Source organism: Antedon bifida, chromosome 7 (assembly GCF_963402885.1).
Source record: "Antedon bifida chromosome 7, ecAntBifi1.1, whole genome shotgun sequence".
Lineage (NCBI taxonomy): Eukaryota > Metazoa > Echinodermata > Crinoidea > Comatulida > Antedonidae > Antedon > Antedon bifida.
The window spans coordinates 3,202,967-3,223,142 of NC_136232.1; the positions used below are offsets into that span (position 1 = coordinate 3,202,967).

A 20,176-nucleotide genomic window follows, 5' to 3' on the forward strand; every position below is an offset into this window, starting at 1 on the left:
TACTGTTGGTATTTGTCTCAGTCATGAGTAATATAATAATGACATGAGTTCCTCATGTCCTGACCAGGCGAGATCAGTGTCCTGTTAGATTGCCTTGATTTAATCAGGGAGATGTAAACTATTTTACATCTCCCTGATTTAATCAATCAATCACCCACGGTGCGTTTACGCCCCTGCGTTGCATCCAAATGTGAACAAGCTTAAAAAGACTTTCGGATATCGCCTTGTATTTTTTTTTTTTGTAAAATGGTCTTAAAAATATAAGGGATAAGATCCATGCAAATATTGGTTAAAAAACAACACATGGGCATACGTACAACTGGTAGATTTATTTATTTAACTTTTTAGACCTGTAGAAGATTGATTTAAATAAGTGCATCAAATACATTAAAAAAAACATACATAAAAAAGAGAAACAATCGCAGTCTTCCATTAAACAAAAATGTCCAAGAAAAAATTTCCAATAAAAAAATATTTTATGCCAAATACACAAATAAGCATCCAATGAATACAATAATCCTCATTCAGCATTTAAATGTAGGCCTACCAGATATTTTACAAACAGCACCTGACTAACTCATTCATTTTCTAATCTGTTTTATGTTTATACAATAATACATGCAGTATACAGTGTATATTACACTGAATCTCTATATAAAACATTTTCAAAAGTCTTAATACAGTTTAACCTCACCTTTGGGACAATTTAATCCTGAAGGTGTCCCCTTAATAGAGGTTCTACTGCGATTATTATTTAACGAAAATACATACACTGTTGAATTATAACTACTTTTGACATGAGAAAATAATTTAACACAATGTAGTATTCAACATACCACATTTTAACATTGTATTTGCAGTAATTACCGCCATTTTTATTTCTTCGTAAACTTTTCACAGCCTACTTATTGGGCTGCACTGTATTAATACACTATTGAAATGACATCATGACCCTCATTTGTTATGCATGGTTGATTTTGACAATTATCCATACATTACTGGAATATAAATACCTCATTCCAAACACTGTAAAATAGTTCGTTATTAACATTATTTAAAACATAAGGAAGCCGCATTCCTTAAACGTTGATTGCCATCCGATGTCCAAATATCTTCATTCAAAATTACCAGTTGAATACTTTTGGAATTCTGGAACAGCAAATGATGCAAGGCAGCGAGAATTTGAATCTGCTTTGGCCTACATGCAAGAGACAACACTACAAAGCATTCAAGCCCGCTGTCCTAACGCATGTGATATGTGAACCGCTGTTTACATTCGCTCAACTCGCCTTGGAACTCGACGTCTATTTCAAAATCAAGATCTCTCTGGAAATAAAAAATGTTAACAATTCTTGAAGATACAGTCAACTCTCCCAATACCGAACTCTCTGAAAACCAGAAACTCTCTCAAAACCAGACTTTTTTTAAATCGAAAAGATCCTAAATTCATATTTACCATACCATCTACATACCAGATAGTATCTCCCATACCAGATGTCTAGTATTGGGAGAATTGACTGCATTACCATTACTACTATGTATTATTAACTATTATATAAAATGGAAAGTCAATATTGCAAAGTATTGCCTTTTAGAAATATTGTATTGTACTCTATATATTCTAATAAAATACAGTACCCTGTATTAGCATTTTAAGTGTAGAGCATTACTTACATTGTTCTTAGCATTAGGCGTCATAGAAAGGACACCAGTAATGCCTTCACCCCGTTTAACAGTCAGATAATCATCAAGATAGAAGACCGTCTGCTTCCAATGAGTATAGTGTGAATCAGGAGCTATGTAAATAAATTGAAAAAATAATTTTATGTAACCATGAAAATAGAGTTGTTTCTATAAATAAAATTACTTGTACACATCGAAATATATCCAGTAGAACCCTCCACTAATAAGATACTTTCAGATGAAAAAAACTAGAAATATATGTTTTAACACTATGGCCTACCTCTATTCAGGGGATAACTCTTTGAAGGTGTTTCCTAAAAAGGGGTGCTTATCCTATCAGAAAATGTTTTTACCGATGAATGAATAAATTCACTTCTTTGGAGAAGAATATTTAATACAAAAATAGATTTACCTGTAGAGAACCCTGTGCGTTTGTGACACATTGTAAACTCAATGTTAAAGTAAGTGACAAGAGCCTGAACATAGTCACTTCTACTACATTTCAGTTGAAACGGCGACGAGAAACTCATATCCTCGACTTTCACTGTGTACATGTCAATTTCCTTTAGTAAACAAGCGTTTGACACGACCTGCTTCGGGTCAACGCAATCGACAAGCGGCTCACTCACTGCCACATCTCGTATACAGCTCATGTCAAACCCATATACATTCTCCCACCCTGCAAAAAATAGATACATTGAAACTATTAAATTCCATATAAAGAAATCAATATTAATTTTCTAACACAAATTTCAAAACTATCGGCTAACTAGTAAAAACCAAACCAAAGTACTGTACCTAAATAGTAACTAGAACTACATTACTACTAGTATTATACTTACAATTGATCTTTTCATCTTTATATTGTCTGTCTTCTATGGCAGTTACATAAAGTGTTGCACGGTCAGGAAATATAAGCCCTTCAGGTGCCTGTTGGTAAATAAAATTGCTGTTTGTGGTTGTATGCATAAAACGCGCTGTGACCCAAGTGAGTGGCCGAGCGGTTAAGACAGTGGAACCGACATTACATAGCCATCGGCAAGGGTTCGGGGCTCACTCTCTCCATGGTTCTGGAACGAGTCTTCTTGGATAAGGACTATAAACCGTAGGTCCAGTGTACACATCTAGCTCATGTGCACTTTAAAGAACCTAGTACATCTTTCGAGACGAGTAGGTGTACTAGTACATCACAGCCACTGATCATAACTGGGCCCTCTGGGAGACCAGTCTTAGACTGAAGAGGTCGCCCAGTATGAATAAATAATACCATAAAACGTTGCTTGGCTTCCGGTTAAAATTTCTACTATCTTCGCATAATGTATTATTGTATGCGCTGAACTGTGAACATTGCATCTGTTTTAAGTTTCTGGCTGGGAACTTGTTTTATATCCATACAGCAATGACGACCGTCAAATTTGCGCAATGGTTATCGTTGGTGTTATACACTTTATCTTTCAGCAATAATATGATATAAACACAACAATGTTTATTAAATTGATAAAAGAACATCTGCAGTACTTACCAACCATTTGTCACGTGCATAGATCACTGTGTTTAACATACTCTCGTAAAATAAACAATACCCCATCCATTCACTGATGATTATATCTACTTTATCTACAGGCAATGTAACATCTTCAACCTTTCCTTTCACCAATGTTACAACTGTTAGAAAAAAAAAAGATGCCTAATAGTTTATATATTATTATTATTTTTTTATTGGGACTAATATTATACGAATGATGAGGGTACATTTATTGTAAATAAATAATAGGAAAATAATGCTAAAAAAAATGTTGTTTCGAACTCCATCATGGGGTCATTAACAAGTCCAATGAAGACATTCTAAAAAACAACTAATTATATAACACTAATCAAGGGTCAAAAAAAGACCTATTGTCTAACATCCTGTTAAATGAAAAGCCTTAAAGAATCACATTGTTTATTCAGACTAGGTTTTAATTGTCTGATGTACAGCATTTAATTAAATAAGACAGTCAAATTTGTTTTTGCATCTCCTAAGTATACTAATAATGACACCACGATGAAGTCGAAACATCGTTCTTTTTTATGCGTTATTTTCCTATTATTTAATAATATATTGTACAATAAACAGTGCATAGACAACTTGTCTGTGATAACTTACTGTGGCTTAGGTTGTTGGCTTCTACTATTTTCTTAGCATGATCCACTATACTTGAGCACTCAATCTGAAAAAGTCATTAATTGAATATTGATAAAATTAAATGTCATATTTTTTTTATTAAGAATTGCAATGCATTTTAAAATTGTAACTGTACAACTCAATTTCCTTTTAAGTTAACCAGTGATTTGGATTTTGAACTCTTTTCTTTTTTGTAATGTATTTGTTATCTTCTGACGAAATAAAAAATGAAATTTTCCTTTCTATAGTATCTGTACCATATGATTGACTCTAAAAGTTCAATTTTATATGCCTGCCTTGTTGTTTTGCTCATTGATTTTGTTTGTTTTGTATACAAATTGATGGGGTTGCTGTTGAGGCCCTATCTAGTCTAGCAAAAGAACTGTACATTTGTAAGTCATGTTGTTATATAACCCAACATATGATACTAAATGAATAATATGTATCAGTAAAGTAAAAATTATACATTATTTACCCCTATAACTTGTTTTGCTCCTGCCTTGGCCGCAAACATACATAGAATACCAGTTCCACATCCAACATCCAGCACGGTCTTTCCACGAAATAAATGCTTGTTGTGGTACATTGAATTTTTATATGTCAACGTTCTAACTTCATCCTTTAACATTTCCTGAAATAAAATTGCGCAAATGTTATTTTATTAAAACATACAGTAGCTATGATTTTCGTTAACCAATAATACAGATCTTGGATACCCTATCAACCAAACAGTACCAACCAAGTCAAGTTGTGTGTAATGGGGAAGCTACATTCATTGGGTACTGGTCCAACTTACAGTAGCCCAAAGTCAAACACTGTAAAGCTCTGTCTACACTATCAAACGTGACAAAAAAATGTGATGTTCCAATATATGGACATGATGTCATATCAATAACATATTTGGGCATATCAATACCATATTTGGGCATATCAATACCATATTTAGACACATATCACTACAATATTTGGACACATCATACTTTTTTTTGTCAAACTAGTATGATAGTGTGGACAGAGCTTTAGATTTGAATAGTTTATACTCACTTCATGGATACCAAAGTGAGCATATGAATCAAAGTAATAATCTTTAGACGTCATTGAATCTACGGTTGCTTCATCTGAACCCTTGGCCTTCTTTTCAGGAGATGGAACGATGTCTGCTTTACTACAAGCAACTGCTACCGAAGTCTACATTAAATGAAAATTAAATTCTTATTCAATCAATCAATGCATATTGTGTACTTTCATTTTATTTAAGGGTTTTATTCAATAAATGAAAATTTACATTGTAGCCAAAGGCTAAATTGTGTAAAATTTTACAAAATATTGCACATTAAAAGAACATCTTATATTAAAATGGAATTAGATAAAGTACATAATATGAAAATGAGAAAAACATTGAAAAATCAAAGAAATTGTTACAAATCATGGCCTAATAAAATAATACTACTGTAATAATTCGGATAAGTTCTAAAGGATGAGAACATTTGCATGCAAGTACAATGTGATTTTAAAAAATATATTAATATTCCATTATAAAACTGCAGGCACTGGGCAGTCATTTAATTTAACCCTAAACAAGCCCAAAACTCCAAGACCTAAATAATGTTGGCATTAATGATGTACTGCATAACCTAAACACAAAGAAAAGTAATAATAATAATAATAAATAACATTTATAAAGCGCAAGAGACAAAGGTTTCAAAGCGCTGTGTTTTCCAAGATATGTGCAAGTAGTAGCGTGTGATTATGCTTCTCTGAAGAGATGAGTTTTGAGTTTAGTTTTAAATGTGATTACAGATTTTGATGAGCGTATTTCGAGGGGTAGAGTGTTCCAGAGTTTTGGGGCTGCGACAGCGAAAGCACGATCACCGTAAAACCGAGTTCTGGAACGGGGTCCAGGTTTGAGAAGAAGTCTGCAGGATGAACGAAGCGAAGAGTTGGTTGACGGAGTAATGATGTCACATATGTAGGCTGGAGCACATCCGTTGATGGCCTTATATGTCAGCAACAGGATTTTAAAACGAATGCGCTGAACTACAGGCAACCAGTGTAAGTCACGAAAAACGGGAGAAATATGTTCATGTCGTTTAGTGCCAGTGATAAGTCTTGCGGCGGAATTTTGGATTCGTTGAAGAGGAGACAGATAAGAAGTTGGTAGGCCGTACAGAAGCGAGTTATGACAGTCAAGACGAGATGAAACAAAAGCATGAACAAGACGTTCAGTTGATGTTTTGTCAAGGTACTTACGAATCTGTCCGATCTGGTAAATTCCAAAGGAAGCACCACGACAAACATTACGAATGTGTTCTTTTAAACCGAGGCTGCTGTCTAGTTGGACGCCAAGATTTTTGGCTGAGCTGGAGGTAGAGACACTAGTATCTCCGATATGGACCAAAGGAAATGATGATGCCTCACGGAACTTTGAATGAAAATGGATCATTTCAGTCTTGGAGTCGTTGAACATGAGTTTATTTTGAATGGCCCATGAGCGAACATCAGTGATGCATAATTCAAGGCTGTTAACAGATTCAGAATGATGTGTAGGTTTCATGATTAAATATAGTTGAGTGTCATCTGCATAGATCATATGACGAACTTCCGGGTGGGAATCAATGATGTTGCTGAGTGGTCCAGTGTATAAGATGAAATCGAGTGGACCTTTTACGGATCCCTGCGGTACACCCCAGGGTAGAGCGAACTCATCAGACATCGAATCACCCACAATGATTGCTTGTCTACGATTCTCAAAATATGAAATAAACCATTTCAATGCGGTTCCGCTTATGCCGTATCTTTTCTGAAGACGTTGAAATAATAAATCATGATTGATAGTGTCAAATGCGGCGGAGTAGTCGAGTAGAATAAGTACCGCTTCATTACCTTTGTCTAAAGCAAGTAGTAGATCGTTTGTAACACGTAATAAAGCGGTTTCAGTTGAGTGGAAGCGGCGGTAGGCTGATTGGACTTTTGAAAACAGGAAATGTTCATCCATATATGCTTTTATCTGAGCAGTTGCAATTCTTTCCAAGACTTTGAAAAGGAAGGGAAGATTTGCAATTGGTCTATAATTTTGTAGGACGTTGGAGTCGAGATTTTGCTTTTTCAACAGTGGAATAACGAGGGACAATTTAAATGCAGATGGTACAGTACCTGATGACAGCGACATGTTGACGATTTTAGTGATATGCGGTAGTAGAGCGTCAATGCAGTTTTTTAGTAACCATGTTGGAATTGGGTCAAGTCTACTGGACTTAGATGCGCTTTCAGCAATGACTTTGCGTACCGTATCTTCTGATGTTTGCTCGAATTCAGCGAAACTACTATTACATGAATCGTCGACGTTGACAGTTATTAGTGGAGTGTTTATGGAGTTAAGTTTCTTGCAAATCTTCAGAATCTTTTCATTAAAGAAACAGCCAAACTGGTTTGCGAGATCCATTGAAGATGTGTGTTTCGGCAGAACAGGAGAAGAATCGACCGAGTACAGTTTACTTATGATGCGGAAAAGGTTCTTGTCATCCGCATTAGCGATTTCATTGCGATGATAATTGCATTTTGCTAGATCTAGCATATCTTTATATGCTTTGCATTCCAACTTGTACCTCTGTTTGTCGATATCCAAACCAGATTTCAACATTCTGCGTTCTGATCTCCGTTTGACGCACTTCGCTTCACGGAGTTCATTCGTGTACCATGGTGCCCGTGGTCTAATGGTGATCAGTTTAGTTGTTAACGGAGCATGTTGGTCAAGGATGTACTGCAATACATTATTGTATTGGTCAGCGAGATCGGAGACATTATCTTCCGGTGCGCAGACGAGCGGCGAATTCATTATATCTTCCACAAAACAATTTAGATCAATGTTACGAAGTTTGCGGAAGGAGGTTGTCCGCGTTGGTTGTTTAGGATGTGATAAATCCATCAGGCTGATGACAGCCATATGGTCGGAAGGTAGTCCTTGTTTGACAGTGGTTTGTTTTATTATGTTGTCGGTTTTCCGAGAGATTAGAAGGTCCAATGTGTGCCCACTAACGTGAGTGGGGCCTTGGACATGTTGATGAAGACAACTCGTGTCAAGCAGTTCATCAAATCGCTTGGTGTTGTTGTCCAAGAGGTCATCTGTGTGAATATTGAAATCACCAACAATCAGAAGGTTTTTGGTGCAAGAGACTGATTCAAGAAGTAGAGGGTAAATGAGTAGGAATGGACTGAATGGTAGGAGTTACTAAAAGTAAGTTTACAAACAATTTGCAGACAAGTTCATTGTATAAATAAAAACTATTAAATTTAGCAGGCCTAAAAAACTGTAATTATAATTTAAAAATTAAAAGGCAATATTAATTTACCAGCGGATAATATGAATGTGAAACAAAGTAGGGTCCTCTGTAGCTAAATATTATTGTTCTATCACCTTTAATAACATCCTGCAAATACCAGGCCTGCTTCCTTATGCTAAGCCGCACATTTTATACACAAGGCATGCACCGCCTGGTATCATGGATGAAATACAGTAGTGCAGTCACTCTGACTGAGGCTAGCCTAGGCCTAACAATAAACAGTTTAAATCACGTTTAAAATAAAACCTCTCTGCACTTTGACTAATCTTATACTATCTTTAATAGTAGGCCATAACATAGTAGCAATACTTTTGACATTACCTGCATGTTTTCTTCCATTTTATAGCGTTAAATGAATAGTTGTTTCCTCGACTTTGTTTGAAAATTCAATCGTACATACCATGTGCGATACGACGCGCAATAGGCTATCTCTTAACGACGACTACTGGATCCGTTTCAATACAATGTGGGTTTTTAAATGTGACGTCACGATTATCAGAGAGATAATAATTATAATATATAGTTTATCATGGAGGTATAATAAAATATACCTCCATGAGTTTATATAGGCTATTGATTTGGTGAATTTATACAAATTAAGGGAAATAATTTGGTACGCAAGCACTCGTGAAAAGTGATATTTGTTGCTCTCGCCCCAGGACAATCTGCTAAGCTGACAAACATATCAGGGTACTATACTGTACATATAAATTCCAAAGATAGACGATACCATTTTAGTACATTCCTTTCTGTTTTACTACTTTCATTAACAATAAATTCTTTACATACGAGATAGTCAATAGTTATACATAGAAACAATAATTTATGGACATATGATATTAATGTTTACTTAAAAATCACAGTAATCAGTAGGAGAAAATAATTATTACCCACTGTAAAATGCAATCGACAGACCAGCTGCAGCAGCATCATTAAGATAGGATACAGTGTAGTATCAATGGAAACCGGAAGTAATTACATCTAAGCGGAGCGGAAGTTGTTTGGAAGTTCAAGAACGAATTGAAAGAGATAGAGAATTGAAAGTCAAACTTTTAACTTCCACTACTAAAGTTCTTTAACAACGGGATAAGTGTAACTTGTAAGATTATTTAACGAATTTATAAATTATGTATAATTATAATAAAAGAAGGGAAGGTAGGCTAGCTAGTAGTAGATGTCTTTATATATAGGTAGGCTAGGCTAGTCTAGGGCGGCAGCAGCAGAGGGAGAAGGAGAAAACGAGAGGGTGTAGGGTTTTTTTCTACCTGGTATACTGGGCTTGACAATAGTAGGCCTAACTTTTTTTTCGTTTCGTTGAAATGCAAAAAGAAGGAAATTAATCTACCAACCACTATTTTTCAGCCATCAATGATCATCATTTGTTTTTATTTTATTATTTGTATTCTACTTTTTAAAATTATTATTTATAACATTTTCAAACCCCTACTAACTAGGCCTAACTACAAAACTCTCTCTCTGTTCTAAACTTTCAAATTAGGCTTTATGGTCCCTCTATGTTTATTGATGAATACTGTATTGTTTTTCATATAATTAAATCATTTTGTACCAACAGATAACACGTATAAACGATGGGCTCACGTTATGATGATGAACCACGATGTGGAATTTCCTGTCTCAAATATGTGCTTTTCATCTTCAATTTTTTCTTATGGGTGAGGCATACATTTGCATTTAATAACAGTGTACAGTATGTCTCTAATTTTTTCAAAAGCTCTGTCTACACTATCAAACTTTTTATGTGACAAAACAATGTGCCATATATGGCATTACTACTATATTTGGGCACATCACATTTTTTGTTTCATAGTGAAGACAGAGCTGATTGTATTTTTTATTTTTTATAAATATATACATATAGTGTGGAGGAGCTGCAGTGACCGGTGTAGGAATCTGGACATTAGTTGAGAAGTATGACTATGCTGGAGTTATGTGTAGCAACACATATGCTGCTGCTACATACATTCTACTTGTATCTGGCATTCTCATAATCTTTGTGGCCACCATGGGTTGCTGTGGTGCTGTACAAGAACAGAAATGCTGTCTTCTTATTGTAAGTCAACTTACCTAACAGCTTACCTAATACCGAGTGTGTGTGGGACAAGTTATGCTTGACATTACTGCTCGTCTGTGTAAATTGGCCTTTAGTCTATAAATAATCAATCAATAATGCAAAGATTGGAATGGTTGTAGTGCCCATCATTGATTATATGTTGGCTAAAAAAAATGAATTTGAAGATACTATACATGCCTTGAACCATAATTATGATATCCATTTTTATTTTCTAAAGATAATGAGGTCATTGTTTGATTATTTTTAATCCGTCTTTTCAGTATTTCTTGCTGATATTCTTCATATTTTTGTTAGAACTTGTTGCTGGCATTGTAGCTTATGCATACAGACAGCAGGTATAGTATTGTTCTTATAATAAAGTGTATAAATATTGATAGATAAATGAATGGCATATTAATTTGATAAATTTAATTGTAGAATGTAATTGTAGGTGTTTAGCAACTGTTTGGTCTTTCCTTGCCTTTTATATTTGTTTTTGTCTTCTTTGTATTGTATGTGGCAGAAAATTGAATAAATAAAAATAAATAAATTGTAACCTTTAGATTGATACTGAATTACAAAACTGCTTGAATGAATCCTTAGTGGAGAAGTATGGACAACCAGGCTATGAAGCCTTCACTGAGTCATTTGATGCTATGCAAGGATATGTAAGTGTAATTAAAACACCTTAATGTACAAGTTCAGGAAAGGACCCTCGGAAGTGTTGGGTACTTTGATATACTTGAGACGTTTATTTAGATGTTTAGGTAGAGCAAAATAATAATATTGGGTGAAAGGCCGATGTAGCAGCACACATGACATACTTATTTTTTTTAACTCAAAACTATAAATACCTACTCCAATGTAATTTTGCATGTATATACAGAGATAAGATAAAACTGGAATACCATTTTCCAATTTTATTAATTAATTTTTTTATTTAATTTTTATTAAATTATATTATGAAACCTATATGCTAGAGATAGCCTGCTTACCAAACTTTTTTTTGTTAGTTTAATTGCTGTGGAGCTGCTTCTTATAAGGACTGGGACACTAGCATGTGGAAGAAAACACAGGAGGGAGTTAACAAAGTGCCTGACAGCTGTTGCAAGTCAGAGATGTATCAGTGTGGTATTCGTGATCACGCTTCTAATATTTACAGACGTGTAATTATATATTTTATATTTTAAATACCTATCCCGAACTTCTTCTACTAGAGGTTTTAAATTTGTTTGTCGACATGCTTTTTATGCTTAGATCTTATGCAAAATTATCTTTTTATCTTGTTTGGCTTGTAAAATATGTTTTGGAATATGAGATACACCTTGTTTTGCATTTCTTCTTTTCAGGGATGTAAAGATGGTCTTGGTGATTACATAGGAAACCAGTTGCTCGTCATTCTACTTGTCTGTCTCGGTGTTTGTGTGTTCCAGGTGAGGGCAGGTTATTCTTGAAATATTTATATTTAGTTGCTTCTGAACTGGGGACTAAATTTGATTATTTAAATTATTATTATTATTTAATAATTTGATTATAAGAATATCTGCTTAATTATTTATTACCAGCTTCATTGCAAGCAATGATAACGTCCATTTGTATAACGGTCATTGCTCATGGTGCTTTGAAATTGTATCTTACACTTACACTTTGGGGTTCTCTCCTAATAATAATATAAGAAATTTGTTTTTTTAAGCGCATAATGCATAAAGCCTATATGCGCTTCACATAAAAATATAAGTAATTCATGAAATAAATAAAATAAAAGATTAATTAATTAAAAGTGAGAGTGACAGGCCATAAAATATATGGATCTCAACTGAATTGAATATAGTTTAGGAGTCATGTCAGTGTAGCAAATTATTAAGGCACTCTCTCATAGTAGTAATAGGCCTATTTGTGTGATCTTGAAAAATTCTTATAATTTTGTTTTCTTTTTTTTTAATACTAATTATTTACTGTTTTCTTTTTCATTGCAGATACTTGGTTTAATTTTCTCCATGTGTCTTCTTTGTCATCTGAAGCATGAAGATGATGATATTTATTGATGTGGGAAAACAAGACATCATACTTGGTATGCATTTTTAGAAATATGATTGCTAATTAAATGTCATGTATGGACATGACTTTAGAATATATAAATTAGCTGAACTAAATGTGTGTTTACACTGAAGACAAACCAAAGAGGTTTCTTAGTTTAATATCAATAGATATTGTTTTTATATAATATAATTATCAGAAACTTTCATAAATCTAAATAAAACTTCATGTTTTTATATTTCCAATTTAGGCTAAGCATTCTCTGTCTGGTTGTTATGATATACTGTTTTTATTTTGATTTAAAACGGTTTTATTTTTCTGTTTTCTTTTCAATTTCATCATAGCTTGCACTTCAACCTAAAAGCCACCGTTCTCATTTTCATTTTATGCAATACATTACATTTATGATTTTTAATGCTTTTCATGTGACAATATATTTGGTGCAGTTTTGACATTTTTGTTCCAAAATGTTTTGTTAATGTATTAAAACTATACCGCCAAACTCTTCCCACGGTCATTTAAAAACTGCTGTTTTTTAAACAATAATAATTGTATAGCTTGTCTGCAATTTATTACCTAGTGCTATCGAAGTTTGTTTATGGTTGATTGTTTATCTTCTGCTTTTTCTAATACTAATAATGTTCTTACTTGCCAAATCATGACTATATTGTAATGATTGTATTTTAAGTACACAGGCCAGCTCATTTATATTTCAAAGTCTTTATAAGTTTTTTTTTGTAAGTGACCAAAATTAATGTTTTTATAAGAAATCTATAAACATGTGGTAACACTGTACAATTTATGTATAATTATAAAAAAACACAAAATATATCATATAACACAATACAAATGTATTTTAGGCCTAATAAACAACTTTCTCATGCTTTGGTACTTACAAAATACAAATTTATGCCATATTTTTATCATTGATTGATGTAGTGTGTTTAGTAATTTATAATATAGATCATTTATGATAATATAGTATAATAGATAATTTATAATAATCTATACTAATTTATGCAAATAGATGTAGTCAAATGATAAGTTCCAGTATTAAAAAATTAAATCAACATCATCATTGATAATTTATATAGTTATAGAAGTGTGTACAGTATAGTTTTTTTTTTCCGATGATGAATTTCTTTAATTGTACTAAAATTGCTTATAAACGAATAAATAGCTTTATTTTGGTCTATTCCATGCCAAGCTTATCTGGATAAACCAACAGTAGCCATTGTTCTCCTGAAGGAGAGCTATGCTATTGATAAATAAAGTTCCATATGCGATAATGGACTAGCCCGACATAAAAGAAAGTGGCTTAATTGTTTATGGTATTTATGTATAGATTTACCAGTAACCATAATATCTGAGATTACTATGCATAAAATACAATTAAAAACTAACAGAACTTGAATTGCTTTGCCATGTTAGTTATTACATTTTTGCTTTTAATTTATAGAAATTGATCATTTAGTTAGGTAAATGATGTTAGTCTGTAGTCACATTTGTGCGTGTTATTTGCCAGGTAGCTTTAATAGTAATGTGTGTAAATTATTTAATACGAAAGTAATAAACACATCTGGGATGTTTTACATTATAGTTTTGGATTTTCTTCTTGATTTTTTTTTTTCCATTTGGGTCAAAGATAGGAAATCGGAGGTGTAAAAAGAGCAACGTAGATATCGATCATAGACACGCTATAAACAGTTTCGTTCACTATTGGCTGTACAGCACCTCACGATCTGGGGCGGATCTAGGGCGCGACTAGTAACAATAGATAACATTTTTGGTGTTTAATAATGCGAACGTCAAGGAAGTCCCCGATGAAGATACTTCCGATACGGTCACCATAAACGCTAATAAGGCCGAAAAATGTTTGTTTGTTTGCCCTCCATGCTGGAAAATTGTTATGGAAAAAAGTTGTTGTTATTACTGAAATCGTATCTTTGGCTATTCTTAAATCTTTTGAAAAATAGAGCTCCTAGGTCCCCGGAAATTGTCACTTATACATGAAACAAAATACTGTATATCCAGGACCAGCCTTACCAGCGTTGGGGCTGAACTAAGAACATTTTGAAAAATAGAGCTGCTAGGTCCGGACCCATTGACCACGATCGTCAACACCTTTCGTCAGTGGATACATCTCCCGTGAGAAAATATAACATATAATTTGATTATGACTATTAAAAGGGAATAATAATATACGGTATGTTTACGGTATAATATATCAAAATACAGATTTTAAAATTCGTGTAATTTGTGTACTAAATACGATATACCTATAATTCATGATTCGTCAGTTCAAGAACCTCTACGACATGCCTTTTGGTTTAAAATACGAATATGACGTTAGTTTCAATGTGTAATTCTTGTTGATTCCAATAACAACAATACAATGCGAATAATTAATTTTAATCTAAACAAAGGAATATTATTAAACAATGATTACAAAGTAGTGTAAAAGAAGAATATCACAAATTAATAGCAAGCATTTTTTAAAGCTATTATGCCTAATGTTGATAATTATATTTATTTGTTATATTTATTTTTTATATTTGGTTGTAATTTGCTTTGGTTGATCCTCCAACCTCTTTTGTTACTCAAAAAAATATGGAACAGTTGAAATGCAATGAAATAAAACAGATTATTCTAAATGAATAGGAATAAAAACAATGCATATTAATGATAATGTTTTCTGATCGATTTTTTTTCTTCAGTTTTTTATGACAAAATTGTTAATGTACTGTTTTTTATATTTTTTATATCTGCTTTTTAAAAATGTTTTATTTATTTTTATAGCTTTTTTGTCTACACACAAGTAAAGTCTTCGCCGCCACTGGCAATTGAGATTTTGATAAAATGAAAAAAAAATGAAATGAAAAGCATACAGTAGTTGGATTGACGACGACGATTCACAGTTGGCACATTTCGCGTTTCATATTCATACCACTTATAATGTTGTCATGACTTCATCATGATGGCCGCGATTTAAATGTCTTTTATTTGGACCTTTTCTGTCACATTATGAGCTAATAATTTACTATACTACTGTCATCATCATAGCATTGGGCGAACATTGTATGTGTTTAGTTCAAAAAAAAAATCGTAGGCCAAAGTTTGGCTAGGCCTAGGCCCTAGCCCACTAACCAAGGATTGCCTGACCAGTGACAATAGTGACAAGACCACTTGCACTTACCTCTCTCCCCCTGCAACTAAAAACGGCCACTGTTGCAGCCTAGTAGGCCTAGGCCAAGGGGGACAGGGCCTAGCCTGGTACTACTGTATACTCCCTCTCGTTAATCTAAGAGTGGCTACTAATTAGGCTTAGCCTTGAGTTGGCCTACTATAGGCTACTACTCTAGCTGAGCCTATCATATGTTATGTTGTTGAGATTTAATGCCAAATTGTTATTAGCAAACATGCAAAGAAATGTGACCAAATCAGTAAAGAAAAAGTCTTCATCAGGAGGAGGGAAAAGGCATGCAAAGAAGGGTAAGTTTTTAGGCCTAGAGAGGTGTACAATGACTTAATTAATTAATATTATTTTGAACCTTATGAAAGTTGGGCGCCAGCTACACAGTATGCCAATCTGAACCCCAGCGGAGGATGTCGACAAGCTTTATCAGTTTAACATTTATATAATAACTGTTTCTCTTAGAAAGCACAAGACCAAAGACAAGTTTATCCACTAATATCCCCAGTAGTGATATCCATACATCAGCGTCTTCCAGTAGTGTCAATAATCTCAATCCAAGAAGAAATTTCCGTCAGAAATCAAGTCCTCAAAAGTCAGAAGTTGGACTTGAAAAATCTTTTCAAAAGTTAACCTTACGAGAAAAGAGTACATCTGCAACAAGGTAACATTGAAATTATATTTCTCTATTATTTTCATAAACATGCATACACATAGAGTGCAAGGCTGTGCTTAAAAGTAAAATGAATTGTTGGTGGTTGGATTTTGGTTTTAACAGAGGGATTCAATCTGGGTTAGACATATTATGGCCATAATGGTTCTCGTAAGATCCAGTTAAGCAACGTTGGACCCCGTTTTGTTCTTGGATGGGAGACTGAATGAAATCAACTTGACTTACTTTATCAAATTCCAGCTCATCTATTCTTCTGTCCTACCTAACCTTTTTAAAAAAAATTTATTTTCTTAAGGTGTGTGACTCGTTCAATTTCCTCAAGCAGTCACACTTGCAAATCATTAGAAGATGTGGCTAGATGGATTCTAAGTAAAAAAAGTAAGAATATTGTTGTGATGGCAGGAGCTGGCATTAGCACACCTAGTGGAATACCAGATTTCAGGTAATACATAACTAATATTGTACATATGCCCCTAATGTTCTAGAGTATATTGTATACTGACATGAAAATACAGCATGACTATATGGCAATAGAGGGGGAGAGAGAGAGATGCTTACTGTATGATTATAGCATTGTAGATGTATTTGTTATAAAATCTAGATGCATGATTGTAGTATCAAATGCGTACAGAATTTCCATTTGTGTGAATACTCAAATATCAATTTCAAAAGCTGTAAAACTGCCTCTAAAATAAACCAATGCAAATAAAAAAACACTTGGCCCAACATCCGCACATGTGCTTTATGAAATAGTATAATATCAATATTTTGGCCTTGAGACTGAGTAGCAGTGTATTGCCAGTGAGACTCCCTGTTATATCCAGAGAGAAATTTGCACTCAAATTATAAGTAAAATATATGCATGATTCAATATACAGAAAAGGATATCATTTTGTATGCTATTTTTTTTTTTCCAGAACCCCTGGCACTGGTCTATATGACAATCTACAGCAGTACCGAATTCCATATCCAGAAGCTATATTTGACATTGACTACTTCCACAAGGATCCTCGACCATTCTTTGCCTTGGCCAGGGAGCTATATCCTGGAAACTTCAAGCCAAACTATGTTCACTATTTTGTAAGGATGCTTCATGAGAAAGGACTGCTTTTGAGGATGTACACACAGAATATTGATGGACTTGAGAGATGTATGTCAATAATAAGATTAAAACACAGTAGAACCCCTTAGGTGTCACTTTCAGGACCCATGAAAGTGTCCGTTTAATAGGGTGTCCCCTGATCAGTCGTGTTCCAAAGGAGGGTCTTTTAACCCTGCTGTGTACAAGTGCTTCTGTCTGATTCAATTGGATGAAATAAGAAGCTGCATGTTTCCAAGAAATATATCCAGATTAATAATTTCCCAGTCAGCTGGTGCTGATCTGTTTTCAATAGTTCGAACAGAACATTTTGTTATAAAAGGACTTACAGGGTGTTCATGGATTTAGGATCAAAAGTAATATTTATTAAGTGATATTAATTCATTAAATATTAAATATTCTAATAATTGTTCTTTACCAGTGGCTGGTATTCCTGCTGTGAAGCTGGTAGAAGCCCATGGGACATTCTCAACTGCATCATGTGTTAAATGCGGATCAAAGAGTAATGGCCATGAAATCAAGGTAAGAATGGTTCTATAACGTATGACTTATGTCGACATGAACCTCAATGCAACTCAAATTATCTTAACTCAAATGAAAGGAACAAGTTGCGCAAAAGCTTTTATGTCAACTGAACAGAACTGACAAAATTGAAAGGAACCAGAGTGCAAGTGCTTATGTCAACATTAGTTAAAAAATGGGTTTTCTATAACGAATGGCTTATGTCAACATGAAACTCAATGCAACTCAAATTATCTAAACTCAACTGAAAGGAACTAGTTCGCAAGAGCGCTTTTGTCAACTGAACTGAACTGAAAAAAGTTTAAAGGAACCAGTGTGTGAGTGCTTATGTCAACATTAGTTAAACTGAGTTGAGTTCCGTGTCAACATAAAGAATGGTTTTCTATAACGAATGGCTTGTGTCAACATGACACTCAATGCAACTCAAAAACTGAAAGGATTAAGTTGTGCAAGAGCTTTTATGTCAACTGAACAAAATTGAAAGGAACCAGTGTGTGAGTGCTTATGTCAACATACCCCACCCCCCCCCCCCCACCCCCTTAAGCGTATTGTAGAGCTTAGGTGTGAGAAGGAATACTTTAAATAATAGTATTGGTATTTTAATTTTATTTTTCTTAAGGCTACAATTCTGTCAGGCAATGTACCAAAGTGTTGTAAAAGATCGTGTTTTGGTGTTGTAAAGCCGGACATTGTGTTCTTCGGTGAAGATCTTCCCAAGAGGTTTTTCTACTATCTTAAAGACTTTCCACAGTGTGATCTACTTATTGTTATGGGGACATCACTACAGGTAAAAAAAAACTAGACTACAAACCCATTCATTTTCTTGATCTTAAAGGGTAACTCCGGGATTACAAATTTCATAGTTAATTATTAAGCGTATACCCTCTTAGAAGATATTAAAAGGATACTGTAAATGTTTTTTCTGTAAATCTGTTTTAAATAAGCCTTCATTTGATATGTTCAGTTGCCCTCTTTTCTAGTGTTGAATTATATATAATTTTTTCAGGTTTACCCATTTGCTGATATTGTTAATTCAGTAAGAGGCTACATCCCTCGACTACTAATCAACCGGGAAATTGTTGAGCCATTTAAATCCAAAAAGCGAGTGAGTGATGTGGTAAGAGAGGGCGATCTTGTTGAAGGTGTCCGCAAGTTTGCTCAAGTTCTAGGTTGGAAGAAAGCAATGGATGATCTTATAATAGAGTGTGAAAAGAAGTTGGTAAGTTTTGATTAAACATGACATGTCCACCAAGCATAGATTATCTTTTTTTTTTTTGACATGACACAAATATTTAAAGTACCATCCTTCCGTGGATGCAGTCTGAACTAAAATAGGATCATACTGTACATAATCAATGAACTATTAAGGCATTGGATATTCATTCCTACCGCAACTGCATAGATTTTTGTCATTCACAAACTGGTTTAGTCAGGAAAGGAAATAGTGGATTTGGGGAAGTATATTGTGGTCAGGGTGTTTTAGGTGTATTATAAGGTATCAAAACAATTATTGTTGGAATGGGCCGAACATTTGTATACTAATTACGATCCCTAAAACATCATTGTATTTAATTATTTTAATAGGAAGAGCAAGCTGAAAAGGATAAAGCAGTAGAGAAATTAAAAAAACAAACAAACAATTCAAATAATGGCACAAAACCGTTAGATGGTGCTCAATCAGATCCAATGTCTTCTAAAAACGGCCTGTTGAGATCACATCCAAGCACACGTAATATACACACTGCTATACGGCAGATTAAGTCCGATTCCGTGTTGGATGTTCGTAGAAAACAGCAACAATCTGCAGCAAGTAGTATACGATTGCCACAACTTGCCAAAAGGCCAACTTACTTTTCTAAGAAAGAAAACTCAAGTAGCGATGAATCAACTAGTAGTGGTGAAGAAAGTACTAGTTCTAGTGATAACCTAGAGTAGAAATGATAATGATGTCACAACACCACTTGGATCATCTTTTATGCTCGAGTGATTTCATAAGCAAGGACATAATGGTAATATGGAAGTATACTACATAGGGATTCTGGCACCAACATTTCACAACACATTGAAACTGATGGTGTACTGTAACTTATATAGTAGGCTTGAAACTAAAATATTCCTAAAAACATTCAAAATGTTTTTTTAGAGCCGTTTGGATAATAAATCTTCACAAACATAATAGATTTGTTTCAGTCAGTACGCGCAATGATTATGGGCATGGGAGTTATTGTTGGTGCTTTAACCTACTGAGCAAGATTTAGAGATTTATACCATTGGCTGAGTTGTGACAACTTTGCACGGGCAAAATGCTCCATGCGTTTGATTCATTTAAGCTTTTAATTCTTTGGGGTTAGGTCTATACAATCTATTAACATGTTTGGTAACAGGGATCCAGAG

At 34.1% G+C, this 20,176-nt stretch overlaps 3 protein-coding genes across 3 annotated transcripts; 2 read left to right on the forward strand and 1 right to left on the reverse strand.

The window, feature by feature from the left end:
- Positions 1–314: 314 nt before the first annotated feature.
- On the reverse strand, positions 315–8,832 carry LOC144847715 (protein arginine N-methyltransferase 1-B-like). The gene is made up of 9 exons (XM_078704209.1): positions 8,509–8,832; positions 4,892–5,035; positions 4,323–4,478; positions 3,830–3,893; positions 3,206–3,348; positions 2,526–2,613; positions 2,096–2,362; positions 1,675–1,796; positions 315–1,326 (listed from the first exon to the last, which is right to left on the reverse strand). The coding sequence occupies exons 1-9, from the start codon at positions 8,524–8,526 to the stop codon at positions 1,243–1,245; spliced, it is 1,086 nt and encodes a 361-aa protein (XP_078560335.1). The 5' UTR covers positions 8,527–8,832; the 3' UTR covers positions 315–1,242.
- Positions 8,833–9,168: 336 nt separating this feature from the next.
- On the forward strand, positions 9,169–13,894 carry LOC144848672 (CD151 antigen-like). The gene is made up of 8 exons (XM_078705508.1): positions 9,169–9,286; positions 9,761–9,860; positions 10,067–10,258; positions 10,540–10,614; positions 10,822–10,926; positions 11,272–11,424; positions 11,608–11,691; positions 12,235–13,894. The coding sequence occupies exons 2-8, from the start codon at positions 9,777–9,779 to the stop codon at positions 12,301–12,303; spliced, it is 762 nt and encodes a 253-aa protein (XP_078561634.1). The 5' UTR covers positions 9,169–9,286; positions 9,761–9,776; the 3' UTR covers positions 12,304–13,894.
- Positions 13,895–15,255: 1,361 nt separating this feature from the next.
- On the forward strand, positions 15,256–19,952 carry LOC144847565 (NAD-dependent protein deacetylase sirtuin-3-like). Its single transcript, XM_078703991.1, has 8 exons — positions 15,256–15,787; positions 15,954–16,152; positions 16,457–16,603; positions 17,079–17,311; positions 17,682–17,782; positions 18,402–18,569; positions 18,789–19,001; positions 19,367–19,952. Exons 1-8 carry the CDS (start codon positions 15,676–15,678, stop codon positions 19,715–19,717), a joined length of 1,524 nt encoding a protein of 507 aa, XP_078560117.1. The 5' UTR covers positions 15,256–15,675; the 3' UTR covers positions 19,718–19,952.
- The last annotated feature ends 224 nt before the right edge of the window (positions 19,953–20,176 follow it).